Source organism: Balearica regulorum, chromosome 1, assembly GCF_011004875.1.
Source record: "Balearica regulorum gibbericeps isolate bBalReg1 chromosome 1, bBalReg1.pri, whole genome shotgun sequence".
NCBI classification, from domain to species: domain Eukaryota; kingdom Metazoa; phylum Chordata; class Aves; order Gruiformes; family Gruidae; genus Balearica; species Balearica regulorum.
The window spans coordinates 24,659,897-24,675,206 of record NC_046184.1 but is presented as its reverse complement, the minus strand read 5'-3'; the positions used below and the strand labels follow the sequence as shown (position 1 = coordinate 24,675,206).

Genomic DNA, 15,310 nt, shown 5'->3' with positions numbered 1-15,310 from the left:
AAAGAGCACGAAAAACAAATTTCAAAATGTTTTAATGAATTTGCTATGTTTCAATAGTAGAAGGATCCATACTAAATTTTTGAAGTGCCTTGTTTATACCTGTATGAAAATCCTTCATCAACCAATACCACCACCATTGTAACCTTCTAAAGCATCACGTATAATTTCAGTGTCAATTTCAGAGACTGGCAGATGGATCCAGGTTAAGTGTTAGCTCTGTATTTATGGGGAAAACGAGCCTTTCTCTAATGCTGTGTGGCAAGACTGTACCCTAAATGTCACCTATCTAGTGCAGGCAGCAGACTCCTGGTGAAGTGGCATGGCCTGTCATTGCCTGCTATACAAAACCACTGTCACAAGTGTATCTCATTGAGACAAGGCAGCATGCTGAGGGAGACTCTCCAAAAACTGGCAGAGAAGAACCCAAATAAAGCCATGGTAAGCCCTGGATCTGAAAGCCTGTTCCTACAAGATGAAAAATTCAAGAAAAGTTTAATGGGAAGAGTGGAGGTCCTAGGGGCGTGAGAACTGCCATCACTAGAGGTGAAGGACCTACAAAATCGATCCTGTCAAGGAGACTAAGTCCACCAACTCTCTTAGGCCAGCACTGCACACGGAGCCCCTGGCCATCTCTTGTTGGGTGCGGGGAGCTAGAAAGCCAGCCCGTGGCGGCAGACCTATGCCGGGCCGCCCCATCGGGCCACACTGCCGCCAAAGAACAGCTGTTCACCTCACACAGTCCCCGCGGTGCTACATCTGCCTATCGCGGTGCCCGGAGCCACCCCGGGGCTGGCGGTGCCTGCATACGACCGCCTCAGGGCCTTAAGACCCCTGGGACGCCCCTCCGCCTGCCGCCCCGGGCCGGGGCCCGGCCCCGCCCGCCATTTCGTGTGGGAGCCGCCCCGCCCGCCCCCCGCTGCGGACGCGGCTCCGTCACCTCACCTGACGGTCTCCTCCCCGCCCGCCTAGACCAGCGCCCGGCCCTGACTCACGCTCGCCCGCCCGGGCCCCCCGTAGGGCGCCCCCGCCGCTCCCCCGCCCCCGGCCGGGCCCAGCCCAGCCCAGCCCAACCAAACCCCTCCCTGTCTGCAGCAAGTGGCAGCGGGAGAAGGGCGGTGGCGCCATCACGTGAGGGCCCTGCCTGGCGCTCGGCTCCCCGCGCAGCCTCGCCGCCGCCGACCCCCGGCCCCGTCCCGAGCCCCGCCGCCGCCTAGCCTCGCCTCGCCCGGCGCTCCCATGCCCAGCAGCGAGGCGGTGCCGCTGGGGCTGGGCGCCTGCCGCAGGTCAGGGGCGCTGGCCGGGATGCTGGCGCTGGTGGCGCGGCTGCTGGAGTGGCTGCGCTCGCTGTTCTGGAAGGAGGAGATGGAGCTCACCCTGGTGGGGCTGCAGTACTCGGGCAAGACCACGCTGCTCACCGTGCTGGCGGTACGCTGCCGCGGCCCGGCCGCCCGCCGGCCAGGTGCAGGGGCAGGGCGGCGGCGGGGGGGGGCTCAGGGCGGCGGCCAGCGGGAGGAGGGGGGGGTCGCTGCGGGCGGTGAGGCGGGGGGCGGCGGCCCGGCGGTCTGGCGTGGCTGGAGGGGACCGCCCGCCCAGAGCCGGCCGCTTCGTGTCGCTTCCCCCGGCAACAAGTGCGGGCTTTGCCTCCAGGGCCTGCGGCGAGGCCGCCTCCTGTGAGGTGAGGTCCCGAGGCGCGGCGATGCGCTGCGGGGGGGGGGCGGCGGGCGGCTTGGGGCAGCTCTTGCAACCTGGAGAATTTCACAGCAGGCTCAAACGGGTGTGAAATTGTCGTAAGAGGGAGAGAGAAAATGTCTCCTGTATCTGACTGCAAACCGTGCCCCCTCTCAGAGCAGATTCCTGGGCCAGAGCTCTTGCCTGTGATTCAGAGTTGGCTTTTCACGGCCAGTGTATCCCTAAATAACTCTTTATTGTGCATCCTCCAAGGCCACTACTCCCCTGTCACTGAATTCTCCCCTCCCATTAGTTGCGTCAGTATTAATGCCTCCCACAATTCCTTGATAACTCTCCCAGCATTCAAGCCTGATCTTGGCATTCCCTTCCCACTGTCACCATGGCCTTGCAGCCTTGTTCCTCTCTAACACTGACACCTGCCCCTGGACATTTTCCATTTTGTCTCCATGCTGAAGTACATTCCTCACCTTTTTTTGCTATGCTCTCCACCCTTCTGCATTTGAGTCCATCCCGCAAATTTACTTCCCATTGGAAGATGGAAACAAATACATGTTAAGTATGGTTAGTGCTAATCATGAAACTTCTCAATGCATACCCTTTTCTGCAAGGTGGTCACTGTTGTTAGATGTATTGCAGCTTTGCCTGCCATGAGATGCGGGCTTTCAGGTCGTTAGTCCTTAGCCTGAAAAGTTACTGGATCAAGAATCAAAACCAGACTGGGAGGTGTATGGCCTAAAGTCAAAGAGATTGACACAATGATGAATCGTAAAATCATAGAATGGTTTGGAAGGCACCTCAAAGATCATCTAGTTCCAAGCCCCTTTCCATGGGCAGGGACACCCTCCACTAGACCAGGCCATCCAATCTGGCCTTGAACACTTCCAGGGAGTGGACATGAACATGAATATATGATACTTGTTCTTTGCTTTCATATACGATTATGAATCAAGGAAAAATAGGAGAATAGTGTGAATTAAGAAGTAGGGAGAGAGGAGAAAAAGGAATGGGGTAGAGGGAAAGTACAGAGAGCAATGAAAGTATGTGCTGGGGGACCTTAGCAATCAATAAACAGAAAATGTTTGTGGAACTGTTTTTTTAGTTAGTTTGTTAGGCACTCAGGCAGTCTTGGTAACACGGACCTCAACACCTCTGTTGCCTGTTGGAAGTGTTCATTTCCCAAGGGCAGGCTTTGCTGAGAAGGGGAAAAAGGCATGACATTTATATTGCTTCTTGCATACATTTCATAAATGGAGCAAAGAAGAACACAGCAGTTTAGAGACCTCAGTAACAGTAGTGTGTGGTATTAGACTTTTTGTGTATAACTGTTTGCACACTTATACTACACCACCAGTGAAATGGCATCATATTTGTTTGTCTCTCTCACGATAATAATCTTGAATACCAGAGCACTGCTGTTACTGCAGGTCTGATTTTGCCAGCAAATGTATTGCTTAAGAGTATTCTACAAGGTATCCATGTTTTCTGATTTGGGGAGCATCACAGATTGCAGGTTTTGTAGCTTTTGGATCTTTCAGTCCAGAAATGACAAAGAGTAGTTGGAGAATTTGGGATTTAGGATAAGGCAATGGGTAATTGTAGAATCATTTAGGTTGGAAAAGACCTTTAAGATCATCAAGTCCAACCGTTAACCTAGCACTGCCAAGTCCATGGCTAAACCGTGTCCCTAAGCACCACCTCTACACATCTTTTAAATACCGCGAGGGATGGTGACTCAACCACTTCCCTGGGCAGCGCATTCCAGTGCTGGACAACTGGTCAGGTGAAGAAATTTTTCCTAATATCCAATCTAAACCTCCCCTAGCACAACTTGAGACCATTGCCTCTTGTCCTGTAGCTTATTACTTGGGAGAAGAGACCAACACCCACCTGGCTACAACCTTCTTTCAGGTAGCTGTAGAGAGCAATAAGGTCTCCCCTCAGCCTCCTTTTCTCCAGACTAAACAACCCCAGTTCCCTCAGCCGCTTCTCATAAGACTTGTGCTCTAGACCCTTCAACAGCTTCGTTGCCTTTCTATGGACATGCTCCAGCACCTCAATGTCTTTCTGGTAGTGAGGGGCCCAAAACTGAACACAGTACTCAAGGTACAGCCTCACCAGGGTACAGCCGAGCACAGGGGGTCGATCACTTCCCTAGTCCTGCTGGCCACACTGTTTCTCATACAAGCCAGGATGCTGTTGGCCTTCTTGGCCACCTGGGCACACTGACAACTCATGTTCAGCTGGCTGTCAACCAGCACCCCCAGGTCCTTTTCCTCTGGGCAGCTTTCCAGCCGCTCTGCCCCAAGCCTGCAGTGTTGCCTGTGGTTGTTGTTACCCAAGTGCAGGACGTGGCACTGAGCCTTGTTGAACCTCATACAGTTGGCCTTGGCCCATCGATCCAGCCTGTCCAGATCCCTCTGCAAAGCCTTCCTACCTTCAAGCAGATCGACACTCCCGCCCAGCTTGTCATCTGCAAGCTGACTGAGGGTGCACTCGATCCCCTCGTCCAGATCATTGATAAAGACATGAAACAGAACTGGCCCCAGTCCTGAGCCCTGGGGAACACCACTTGTGATCGGCCGCCAACTGGATTTAACTCCATTCACCACAACTCTTTGGGCCTGGCCATCCAACCAGTTCTTTCCCCAGTGAAGAGTGCACCCATCCAAGCCACGAGCAGCCAGTTTCTCCAGGAGAATGCTGTGGGAAACGATGTCAAAGGCTTTACTAAAGTCCAGGTAGACAACATTCACAGCCTTTCCATCATCCAGTAAGCAGGCTGCCTTGTCATTGAAGGAAATCAAGTTAGTCAAGCAGGACCTGCCTTTTGTAAACCCATGCTGACTGGGCCTGATCACCTGGTTGTTGGTAATAGCTTAGTCTTGAACCCAGCTGATACTGGGATGGTAAATTGATGGGGAACTCTGTGTGCATTTGTGTCTATGTGGCTAGAGTGTGACAAGTTGAAAATAACTGTTACAAAATAGTGGCTACTTAAAATACAAACTACAATGGATCATGAAAACAAATGGTAGGAAATTACTGTTTTTTCTACTTTGTAACAGTATTCAGAGATCCTATCATAGTAACACTGAATAAACACCCTTTGAGAGAGTCTGCTCCCTGAAGAGTTTGAGCCATATTTAGTCTTCTGTTATCAGTGGAAACCTTGAATAATGTCACTGCCTTTTGCTATGGATATGCACTGGTGTAATGGAGTAGAATCTGGTTGTTGATATGGTAGGGGGTAATGACAGTATTCATTGTCAGCTCAATATTCAGCAACATTTAAAGAGGACATTACAAACTTCTTAGCATCAGTTATTTTCATCTGTCAGGATGTAATCTCTTTTTTACTGAGATATGACAATAAACTTGTTTGCACATCTTGAATATTCACAAAAATAGGTAATTTGTCATGTAAAACTTCCTTAGCAAGCAAAATGGAACAGATTTTTTACTTTATGGTGCTTACAGCACTTGAAACAAAAGACAGTAATCAGAGCTTTTGGACTAATGCGGGCAAAAGATTCAACATATTACTTTCTTTTCTTCATTGTGTGGGAAAATAAAGAACTGTACACACAATACTTTCTTTGTAGCTGTTTCTGTTCAACCAGAATGGAAAATTTTTAGAGGAAAAGACTAAAGACCAATAAAGGGGACACTAATTCTTTGCATTCTATTCCCAATACCAGAGCAATTATGATGGGTTTTCTTAGTTTTATTTTTGTCTTCCAGTTTAGCATATTACATATGGTGTAAAATTTGCTGACAGAAGTGGAATCCTGACTTTGTATGAGTTTATGTAAACGATAGCCTCCTGAGTTGGCTGGCTGGTTGTGCTTGAGTAATTATGCTACATTCTCAAGTTTTATGTGTTCATATGCGTCTATATGTCTGTCCTTCACAAATAAATGCACTATATATTTTAACAAATTAGGCCAGTACCTGCTACAGGAGATGGTTGCTGATTGGTTTTGTCTTACTCCATCCAATTAAAAACTTCTGTCACTGCTGGGTACATGTATCTGTATAAAACTGCAGGTGCATTTATCTTCACTGTTTTTTTTCTTGCTGCTCTTGACAAGTCACAGAAGCGAGGGAAGAGGAGGAAAAAAAAAGAGACTTTCAGAAACAAAAGATGGGGAAGATATATAGAGCAGAATTTAGTGAGAAGGTTCCCATAGTTAAGGTTGAACAAGTAATTGATGGAAGTTGTTTCTTGCCTGAAGGGTCTAATTCCAAACCCCAAAATCTTAGGAGGGGATCAAGTAACTGTCAAAGGTTATACAGCTTTTAAAGTCCCAGATTAAAAATAATTAATCTTAGTTTGTGAACACAAACTGGAGACATAGTTTATTCTCACTCTGCCACAAGCAGCAAAGAGAAAAGTTGCAGAAAGCATACAGAGACCGGCAATAGCACTAGGGGTAGCTGGTGGCAATGTGTGCTCTGTGGGGCATGCAGCTGCTCCAGGGCACCCTGAAGCTCTGATCATCTACTTCTCAGATGGGAAGGACCTGTTGGAGCATGCCTGCTTCCCTCCTTGTCCACATACTCATATTTTCTTCCAAAAAAACCCCAGGGCACATGGGATGATGAGGTGGGTGAAGGGAATATGGGCAGATAGATATGGAAGGGCAATGGCAAGTCCAGAAGGTCCTGCTTCCCTCTCTGGATGACTGGAAAACTGGGACTACTGTGTGTGTTGCAGAGAGTGCCTGGGTCTTTGTATAGACATAACTCTTAAGTAACCATCTGCATATCTTAATGCACCATGCCTAGGAGACACAATACCTTATTGATACATTTTGAGAATGAATAATGAGTTATCTACTTCGATCTGAGTTTCACCTTTCTCCTCAAAAGCTGTCTTCTGTAGTGGGTAGATGTGTGTAAGGTTCACATTGGCATGATGACAGGCATCTGTCTTGTAAAAATAATTCTCTGAACTGGGAGAGGAGGCAGCACTTTGATTTTATGTGTTGGGTTTTTGCTGTGCTGAGTTAGTACCTTGTATTCTTCTGTCTTAATGGTGTTCTCTTAGCTTCCACAGCAGGACTCCTCTGCTGCCATCTACTCAGAAGGAAAGAGTCCACATGTAGTACTCTCTACATGAGTACTCCTTCACTATTTATTATATTTGGAGTTAAATCATTGGTAACAGCAGTGAGAAACTACAGGAAAAAAATCCCGGTATAGTCAGTTTTATCATACTTTATCGTATCGGTGATTGGACTAGATGACCTTCAAAGGTCCCTTCCATCCCAAAACGTTCTATGATTCTATGATTCTGTATTTTCACCGTGCTGCTTTCTGGTTTGCTGAAGGATCAGATGAAGAATTATCCGAAGTCTCGTGGTTTCTGGGGTGATCATTGTCACTGAGGAGAATAAAAGATCATTTAAAGGGGCTGAAATGAACAGTCTTCCGTGGTGTGACAATGCATTAATTGAAGTGCTGGCCAGTGCTCTTGCGGAAAATTAATGTGATATTTTACTGTGTTGTAAAATAAAATTTTTACATTGCAAATGAGAAACTTCTCTGCTTTGTATCAGCTATTTTATAATAAATATTTTTTTTTTGTATTCTAGTCAGGGCAGTTCACAGAAGATATGATTCCTACGGTAGGCTTCAACATGAGAAAAATAACGAAAGGAAACGTTACCATAAAGGTAGGTGTGCATGTTTGAATTAATACAGAGTGAATAACTAATAGACAAAGTGATTTCAACTTGCAATGTGAAAGCGTAGAAAGTTTCTTTTAAGATGATAAGATCATTTATCTGTTTTTCTAGTTAAATAACTTTTTTAAAGCATATAGTCATATATTTTGCTGTTATATTAATCAGTTTGATTTCATTATATCCATGCCAAGCAGAAGCTTTGTTGCACTTTTTTGGGTTAGAGACGTCATAAAATTTGTAGATATTAAGGGACCTGAGTTGCCTTCTGGAGGTGCCTCACCTTTTCTCTCTGCTTTTCACAACTGTAAGTGAAATCTGAAGCAACTTCATTCCTAACTTACGCATCTCAGCGGAGAGTGTGGTTTAGCTCGCATATTAGCTATACAGAAATAGAACATCTAATGTAAGTCAGTTGTCAGGGATCCATCTCTTAGGCCTATAGAGAAATACAGATGATGCCAATTTGGTTGTGATTCATGCCATAGGCATCAAAATAGAGAGAAATCCTTCCAGTAGCATTAAGGTGCTCTCTGATTATGAAGGGAGCCTGGTTGATCAGTCTAGATCGAATTCATAACTTCTGTCTAAAAGTAGGTAAAGGGAATACAGTTTTTTGCCTTTACCTGGACTTTTCCCTCCTTTTCCTTAATTTTACTTCCTTTTTCCCTCAGTCCTAATATTTTTCCTCTGGTTTCATGTAACTCATAAACCTAGGAAGAATTTTCTGAGATGATCCGCAATGTGAATATAAGCAGTTGTTAACTGTCTACCCACTTGCTCTAAACAGTGAGCAGGTAAAGGGTGGTGAAAAGGATAATTGAGTTCTGTTGGTTGGGAAATCTTAAAGCTGAACTAAAAAATGCTAAAATGACCATAGTGTTATAAATCCTGTGACTGCCTGTTTCTGGTCTTAGTATCTTGCTATACTTTATCAAATTTTCACATGACAGTAGGGCCTTCAGGGGTACATTTCACTTGTGTATCTACTTCTGTTATAAGCCTGCAGAATAATCAATAGGTTGCTTTACAGCTGCTCATATGTTACAGTGCGTAATAAGCCAGGCTTTTGAAATCTACTGAAATGGAAAGTCTGATGTCACCTAACTATTTCCTCTCATCACTTCAACCCTCCTTCCTGTATACCATCTTGAAATTCATGCCAGGTTTGGCTGAAATAAAAACTCTTAATATTATTCATGATTTGGTCTGATTTTAATTTCCCAGGAAATTTTGGCAGATTGCCAAAAGTAAATGATGGTGAGTATCTTAAAACTAGCTCCACAGTAAAAGACTTACAAGGAAAATGGAATAAAATGTAAAATGCAGTAAAAGTAAAGTGGAGAAGAATCATTATTGCCTTGGTAACCTCAACTTTGTGACTTTGCGCATGATCGTTATGATAAGTACATGATTGGAGCCTATTTTGGGAGAGAATCTGACCTCACTCTTGTCACAGAGCAGGTGAGCAAGAAGACAAAGTAGCATCATATAAGTGTTTTTAATTCACTCATTTCCTGAAAGGTAAATGATTGATAGAAGTCTAAACTTTTTTTTCAGTGTAGATGATATGTGTGTGTTTGTGAGTTTAAAAAAAAAGTCACACGATGAGCACTGCAATACTCAATACAACATGTCCAAACTCTTCTTTGAAGTAAAAAGTCAGGACTAGCATTACTTTACATAGTGGGCAGCTCTCTGAAAACACAGAGGAATTTATATGGCAATATGAGTAAGCCTGCATCAGTTGGACTTTATCTGAGGAAAATGTAGGTGACCAAAATCAAAAGCCTCTCAGCACTAATTCTTGCAGCCAATCCTATATGCTTAATTTATTTTGGTGTGGTGGGTTGACCCTGGCTGAGGGCCCGGTGCCCACCAGAGCCGCTCTATCACTCCCCTCTTTCATTAGACAGGGGAGAAAAGGTACAATGAAAAAAAAAAAAAAAACTTACGGGTCGAGATAAGGACAGGGACAGATCATTCTCTAATTATCATCACGAGCAAAACAGACCGAACTTAGAGAGGGAATTCATCTTATTTATTACTAAGCAAAACAGAGTAGAGGAATGAGAAATAAAACCAAATCTTAAAAACACCTCCCCCCACCCCTCCCATCTTCCCGGGCTCAACTTCACTCCCGGCTTCAACCTCCGCCCCCCCCAGCGGCACAGGAGGGACGGGGAGTGGGGGTTACGGTCAGTTCATCACACGGTGTTTCTGCCGCTTCTTCATCCTCAGGGGGAGGACTCATTGTTCCCCCGCTCCAACGTGGGGTCCCTCTCACGGGAGACAGTCCTTCACGGCCTTCTCCAACGTGAGTCTCCTCCACAGGGTGCAGACCTTCAGGAGCAAACTGCTCCAGCGTGGGTCCCCCACGGGGTCACAAGTCCTGTCAGCAAACCTGCTCTGGGATGGGCTCCTCTCTCCACGGATCCACAGGTCCTGCCAGGAGCTTGCTCCAGCCTGGGCTTCCCACGGGGTCACAGCCTCCTTCAGGTGTCTCCACCTGCTCTGGCGTGGGGTCCTCCACGGGCTGCAGGTGGAATCGCTACACCCCCTCATCCTCCCTCCATGGGCTGCAGGGGGACAGCCTGCTTCACCATGGTCTTCACCACGGGCTGCAGGGGAATCTCTGCTCTGGTGCCTGGAGGACCTCCTGCCCCTCCTTCTGCACTGACCTTGGTGTCTACAGATGTTCTTACGTCTTCTCACTCCTCTCTCTGGCTGCAAAAGCGCTCTCTAACTGTTTTTCTCTTTCTTAAATATGTTATCCCAGAGGTGCTGATGGGCTTGGCCTTGGCCAGCGGCGGGTCCGTCTTGGAGCCGGCTGGCATTGGCTCTGTCAGACACAGGGGAAGCTTCTAGCAGCTTCTCACAGAAGCCACCCCTGTAGCCCCCCCACTACCAAAACCTTGCCATGCAAAACCAACACATTTGGAGACCCAGGAATCAGAAGGAGTAAAAGGTAACTGAGCTGGTCTTTCAGGAGACAGAAGTAGTACACAAGGTGCACATTCTGCTGAGTAACAGTTACGCAGCTTTTTCTTGTACAGGGAGGCTGTTATTTTATGACGCTTTCTGTTAGTTCTTATGAATTGTAAGTTTGAAACCAGTGAAAAAACACAGAATTTCATTGATGATGAGGTTTTACTTCTGGTCTTCATCCTTCTTGATATATACAAGATCACCCAAGCTCTCCTTTATCTCTGCTGGTTCATTTCTCTGTGGTCAGCTCTGGTTGCAGTAGTGCATACTCTACTTGTAAGGCTGGTAAGGAGATATTTCAATTTACAGGAAGATCTGCTTTGATTGCAGTAGGGCAGTATTCAAGCTGCATAACAAGAAGGTATACTGACTGGCAGAAAGCTGTTTCCTCTCTTTCCTTGCTATGGAGTTTCCTTCCAACTCTCCTTATGCCCCTTAGCCTCTCCTTATCAAACATGTTCCCCTCTCCCACTGCCTGGTTTCTTTGTGCCTCATCCGTTTGTGTATACACACAAAGCCCAAACCCTAAGCCCCTCATTCCTCAAAATACGAGCTCCTATCCCTCAAAGAGAAGCAACAAATGTCCTCTCCTAGTCCAGGAGTGAGTTTGTCAGTGAATGAGGAAAAGAAAAAAAAAATAAATTCTAGTCTTGCGTCTCTCTGTTGAATGTGTCTCAACAACCATCCTCATGTTGCTGAGGAAAGAGCTGAACTCTGCTATAGAAAGAACATACTTCAGCCTAACAGTAGCTTGGTACATTCCTGTTTATCTTCTCGCAAAAGAGCACCTTTTTAATAAAAATCAGAACTTCTAAATACTTTTTCCTTTGGGGTCCAAATTCTGCTTTCCAAGTAGAATCTTGTAAAGGGAAATAAAACCAGCCCCATGTTAAAAAAGAAGTCTCAAAATAACCTTTTAATACACCCACTTCTAAACCTCAGTATGATGTTCCTCATGCAGGGGACAAACTAGACTTACCTTCTGGGAAACCTAAAAGGGAGTCAGGCTGGCCTAGTGACGATGGCAGAGATGAAAGGTCAGCTTTTACAGTCAGCTTAAGTAGATCGTGGTCTGAGGTTTTACAGTCTCCCTTAAGTCTGACCCTGCACCCTTGCACCCCTTTTCCATCAGCACCAGTGATCGATCATATGGCAAAGCGGTAGTCAGATCAGCCAACTGATCAGGATGAAAGCAACCTCTAAAAAAACCCAACAACCCACCAAACCAAACCCGCCCCCATGCTAGTTTCTCCCCAGTCAAATTACCCAAGTAGTGTGCTCCCCAAACAGCTGCGTGATTGCTGGGGCCACTACAGTGTGGGAAAGCAAGATACAGACATGGGCAAAATGATGCATTTTGAGGGCAGCCTGGGTAGATTGACTTGGATAGCTGCACACCACCATATTTAAAGCACAGAATCTGGACAGAAAGAAAGCAGTCTCTCCATTTGGTGAGAAAATGAAGTTTTCTTTCATCTTTGCACTGATAGCTGCAAACTTTTAAGCACAACTAACACTGCCTGTTGCTAGAGGACTGCCAGAATTACATGTTCAGTATGCACACATAGACTGCTTGTGGATTCAGATGGATCAGTGACAATACTTTTAAAAAATAAATGTTTAATGCTATATTGTTAGGATTTACGAACTTTGGATGGTGTTAAGTTTTCTAGTCCTTATGATTAATTCATGATTCATATTCATTATGAAAGAGAATTTATGGAGAAGTCAGTGGGCATTGATAGCAGAAGAACAGTCTGATTGATGTGCTAATTATATAGATTTTCTTCTCCAAGATTCTGTGTATTATACACAAATTAACATGTACTCTAGCTATGACAGCAAATCAAATAGTGTATTTACAACAAGAACATCAGAGGTGCTGCCTTACAAGTGCAAATGCATCCTAAGGCAATCCCATGCTTTCTTGACATCTCACACATCAATGGCAGATGTGTAGGAGCACAGGACCAGTGACAAAATGGCGATTAGCATTGTGATACGAGGCAGCAAATGTAGACTCACAAGCAAAAGCTGTTTGTTTCAGTTTAAGTAGTCAAACTAGTTTAAGTTTTCATTTATTCAAAGAGGAATTTTTTTCATATTGTTCTTTCAGGGAGGCAGGTGTTATTTGTCCTCCTTCCTGAGCCTTTCCTTCTCTTTCAGAAGAGTACAGTTGTACTGAAACAGTACCTTCCACTTGAACTTTAGCAATGCTTCTTAATTCATCCAGGAGAGCATTCTATTTCAATGATTCCTAAACGTCAGTTTCATACACTTTTCATCACATCTGCCTTGGTTTACCGCTGATCAAAGAAGTCCATAGGTGCCACAAGTCATCTTATTTATAGTCAATAAAAAAGTTACCACATTCAACCACAGTTTGTAAATAATCCACAGGAATAGGAATTTCTTTTCAGTTCCCTTGTTTTCTGTCATTTGCATAGAAACAATAAGGCCATGATTTAGAATTTATATAGAGAAAGCGTGAAGATAGTTGGAGTGCTGTACTGATGCTGCTACAGAATTGTCAGATGTGGAAGAAAATGAGAAAGCTGTTGATGGTTCATTCAACTAGACAAACAAAAGTCATTTATAAGTAGACAGAGTCTTCAAAATAAAGTATTTTTTGAGCCAGGATAGTTCAAGTAGGTGAAGGAAATGACTAATAAGTTTGTACTGGAGTTGTCTGCACAAATAATACTGCAAGATGGAGTTCATGTCAGGAGGAGGTGTGTGAGTTTCTGTGGAACTGTGCCTTGTTTTACACTTTAATCTCAAAAGCCATGTTATATAGAGTTGTTGTAATAGAGTTGTTAAGAATAAGGGGATAATGCTAACATTATTAATATGTTTTTTAGTTTCAAAAACAATAATTGGTTTGGAAGCCAGTCTGCACAGGAAAATAATTTATCTTGACCAGTTCTCATGGTCTCTCTGCTACAACAGCATACAGTGAAAGTAAGAGGTGTAGGGGAATATGGCTCTTATGTGTAGGTGCTTATTTCCTTAAAAGTCTATCAGGATGAAGTACTTGTACTTCAGTAGTCCTGTATCTAGGTAAGCTGTTAAAATCTTACAGCCTAGTTGCTAGATAAAGTTTCCAAAATTATTTTACTGTGACAAGGATGACATCATTTGTTAAGTTGATGAGTGAAGAATGGTGAGGGGGATGCCTCTTGCTATAATTCTTCGATGAGCTATTTGCAGCCTAGTCAACAAGCATTCAGAGTGAAACTTTCTTTAACCTTTTTATCCCAACAAAGCAGATTACCTTTCTCATAGAAATATTATGATATCCAACTGAAGGTATTACTAAAATTCCTGGATGAGGTGTTACTTTGCTAAACCTGTGAAATCCTTCGAACATGGCAGGAATGATCTTCATGGTAAGCAGATAGGTCTTGCGTCTGACCTTTTTCAAAGGTCTCAGGGGACACTGCAAAACAGAATCAATTAAACTTACTGTGAGACTGAGAAACCATCTAGATCAAAAAGTCATCAAGTGAAAAAATGGCGGTCCAGAAGTATAAGACTGGTCACCTTAGGCAAAGTAAGTTGCTACAGCAACAAGTAGGTGATACTAATCCTTTATCTGGTTTTGCCATATTTTGGGGTAGACCACTGAGTAGCATCACTGTTTGATTTCTTAACTACAGTTCTATCTCTAGATTCCATACAGTTCCAGAAGGCAACAAGAACTAAGGAGCCCATGGTCTTCTTTACTTTCTTCCAATTTTGGCAGTCATTTCCAGAAGCCAGTAGATTTATTCTCATATTTCGTCTCTAATCCTAATGCGTAAACGTATCGTCACCAGCATGCCTGTGTGAGTATTTATCTGAACCACACTGAAAGAACAACACTGATTTATGCAAGCCGAAACATTTTGTAGGAAGATGCCAATTTCATGTGCTCTTTAATTGAAGCTGAGCTGTCAATTTGACCATGAATTGTCAAAATTTGGCTTGACAATGTATTTAATAAAACCTGTCACCTGTTATTTAAAAAAAAAAAAAGAGGAGGCAAAGAGGAAAGATTTTATCAGGCAGTATTTGAAATCTAAGCAGGAAGCTTTACAGATTTTGAGGTTGTGGTTGCAGTATTAAGTTACAGGATGATTTCCAGTGTCAAAATACCTAATGTACTACAACTTAGGAACCTGTTAAAACTATTTTGGTGAAGTTCATAACAAAACTGATGGCTTTTTTTTTTTTTTTTTAAATCTATGACTGAATTAACTTTAGGTTTTAATTCCAAGCAAGTTTTGTTGTTTGCTGAGTGATTTGATTTTGATGGAATTTCTCTATTTTTGGATCAGCTCAGTATTAGTAGTCTTTTTGCTTTGGTGAGATTTACTGCTCAATAAACTAGACAGTAGCTAAAAAATTTCTTTTATCAGAAGACATGCATTGTGAACTGTTATTTTAAATGATTGTGAAGTTCCAACTAATCAACCTTGGATTCTTGCAGTGGTGATCTTAGGTATAAAAAAGAAATAGAGCAACACAAGACATGCATACAGACAGCCAATGCAGCAGCTTCATTTTCCTTGCTTTTGTGCTTCATTTTCTTAAAATCGCACCGGCAGCCGGTTCCTGCCACCCGCCCTGGGTATTGCAGTCCGGAGGGAGCAGGGAGCAGCTGCTCAAGGGACTGGAGATGCAGGGGTTGGAGTGAGGTCCCTCCAGCTGTCACCACTAGAGGCCAGCGTCCTTCCACGGGAGCTGCAGCCCGGGCCAGTCCCGGCCGGTCTGCTGGAGAGTGAAGGGAAGCTTCTGGCTGTTTGCTCTGATGTGGCAAAGAGGGAGGAGGAGGAGTATCCCGGCTCTGTGCGTTTCTCTTCTAGCTTCCTTCGTTGCAGGACTCCTCCCTCCTCTGGATAGTAGATTTTCCAATTCTCCAAACATCCTCATAGAAACAGAAACCCCCTGCTTTGTAATGCTTC

The 15,310-nt window shown here is 44.4% G+C and overlaps 1 protein-coding gene across 2 annotated transcripts in view; it reads left to right on the top strand.

The window, feature by feature from the left end:
* The first annotated feature begins 1,025 nt into the window (after positions 1–1,025).
* Positions 1,026–15,310, top strand: part of LOC104632389 (ADP-ribosylation factor-like protein 8B) — a 30,270-nt gene continuing 15,985 nt past the window's right edge. Inside the window, exons 1-2 of one of the 2 annotated variants that reach the window (XM_075742939.1) lie at positions 1,026–1,425; positions 7,287–7,367. In XM_075742939.1, the coding sequence (XP_075599054.1) occupies positions 1,237–1,425; positions 7,287–7,367 (270 nt within the window). In that variant the 5' untranslated portion in view covers positions 1,026–1,236. The remainder of the gene's footprint in view (positions 1,426–7,286; positions 7,368–15,310) is intronic. The other variant, XM_075742944.1, reaches the window with a different exon arrangement.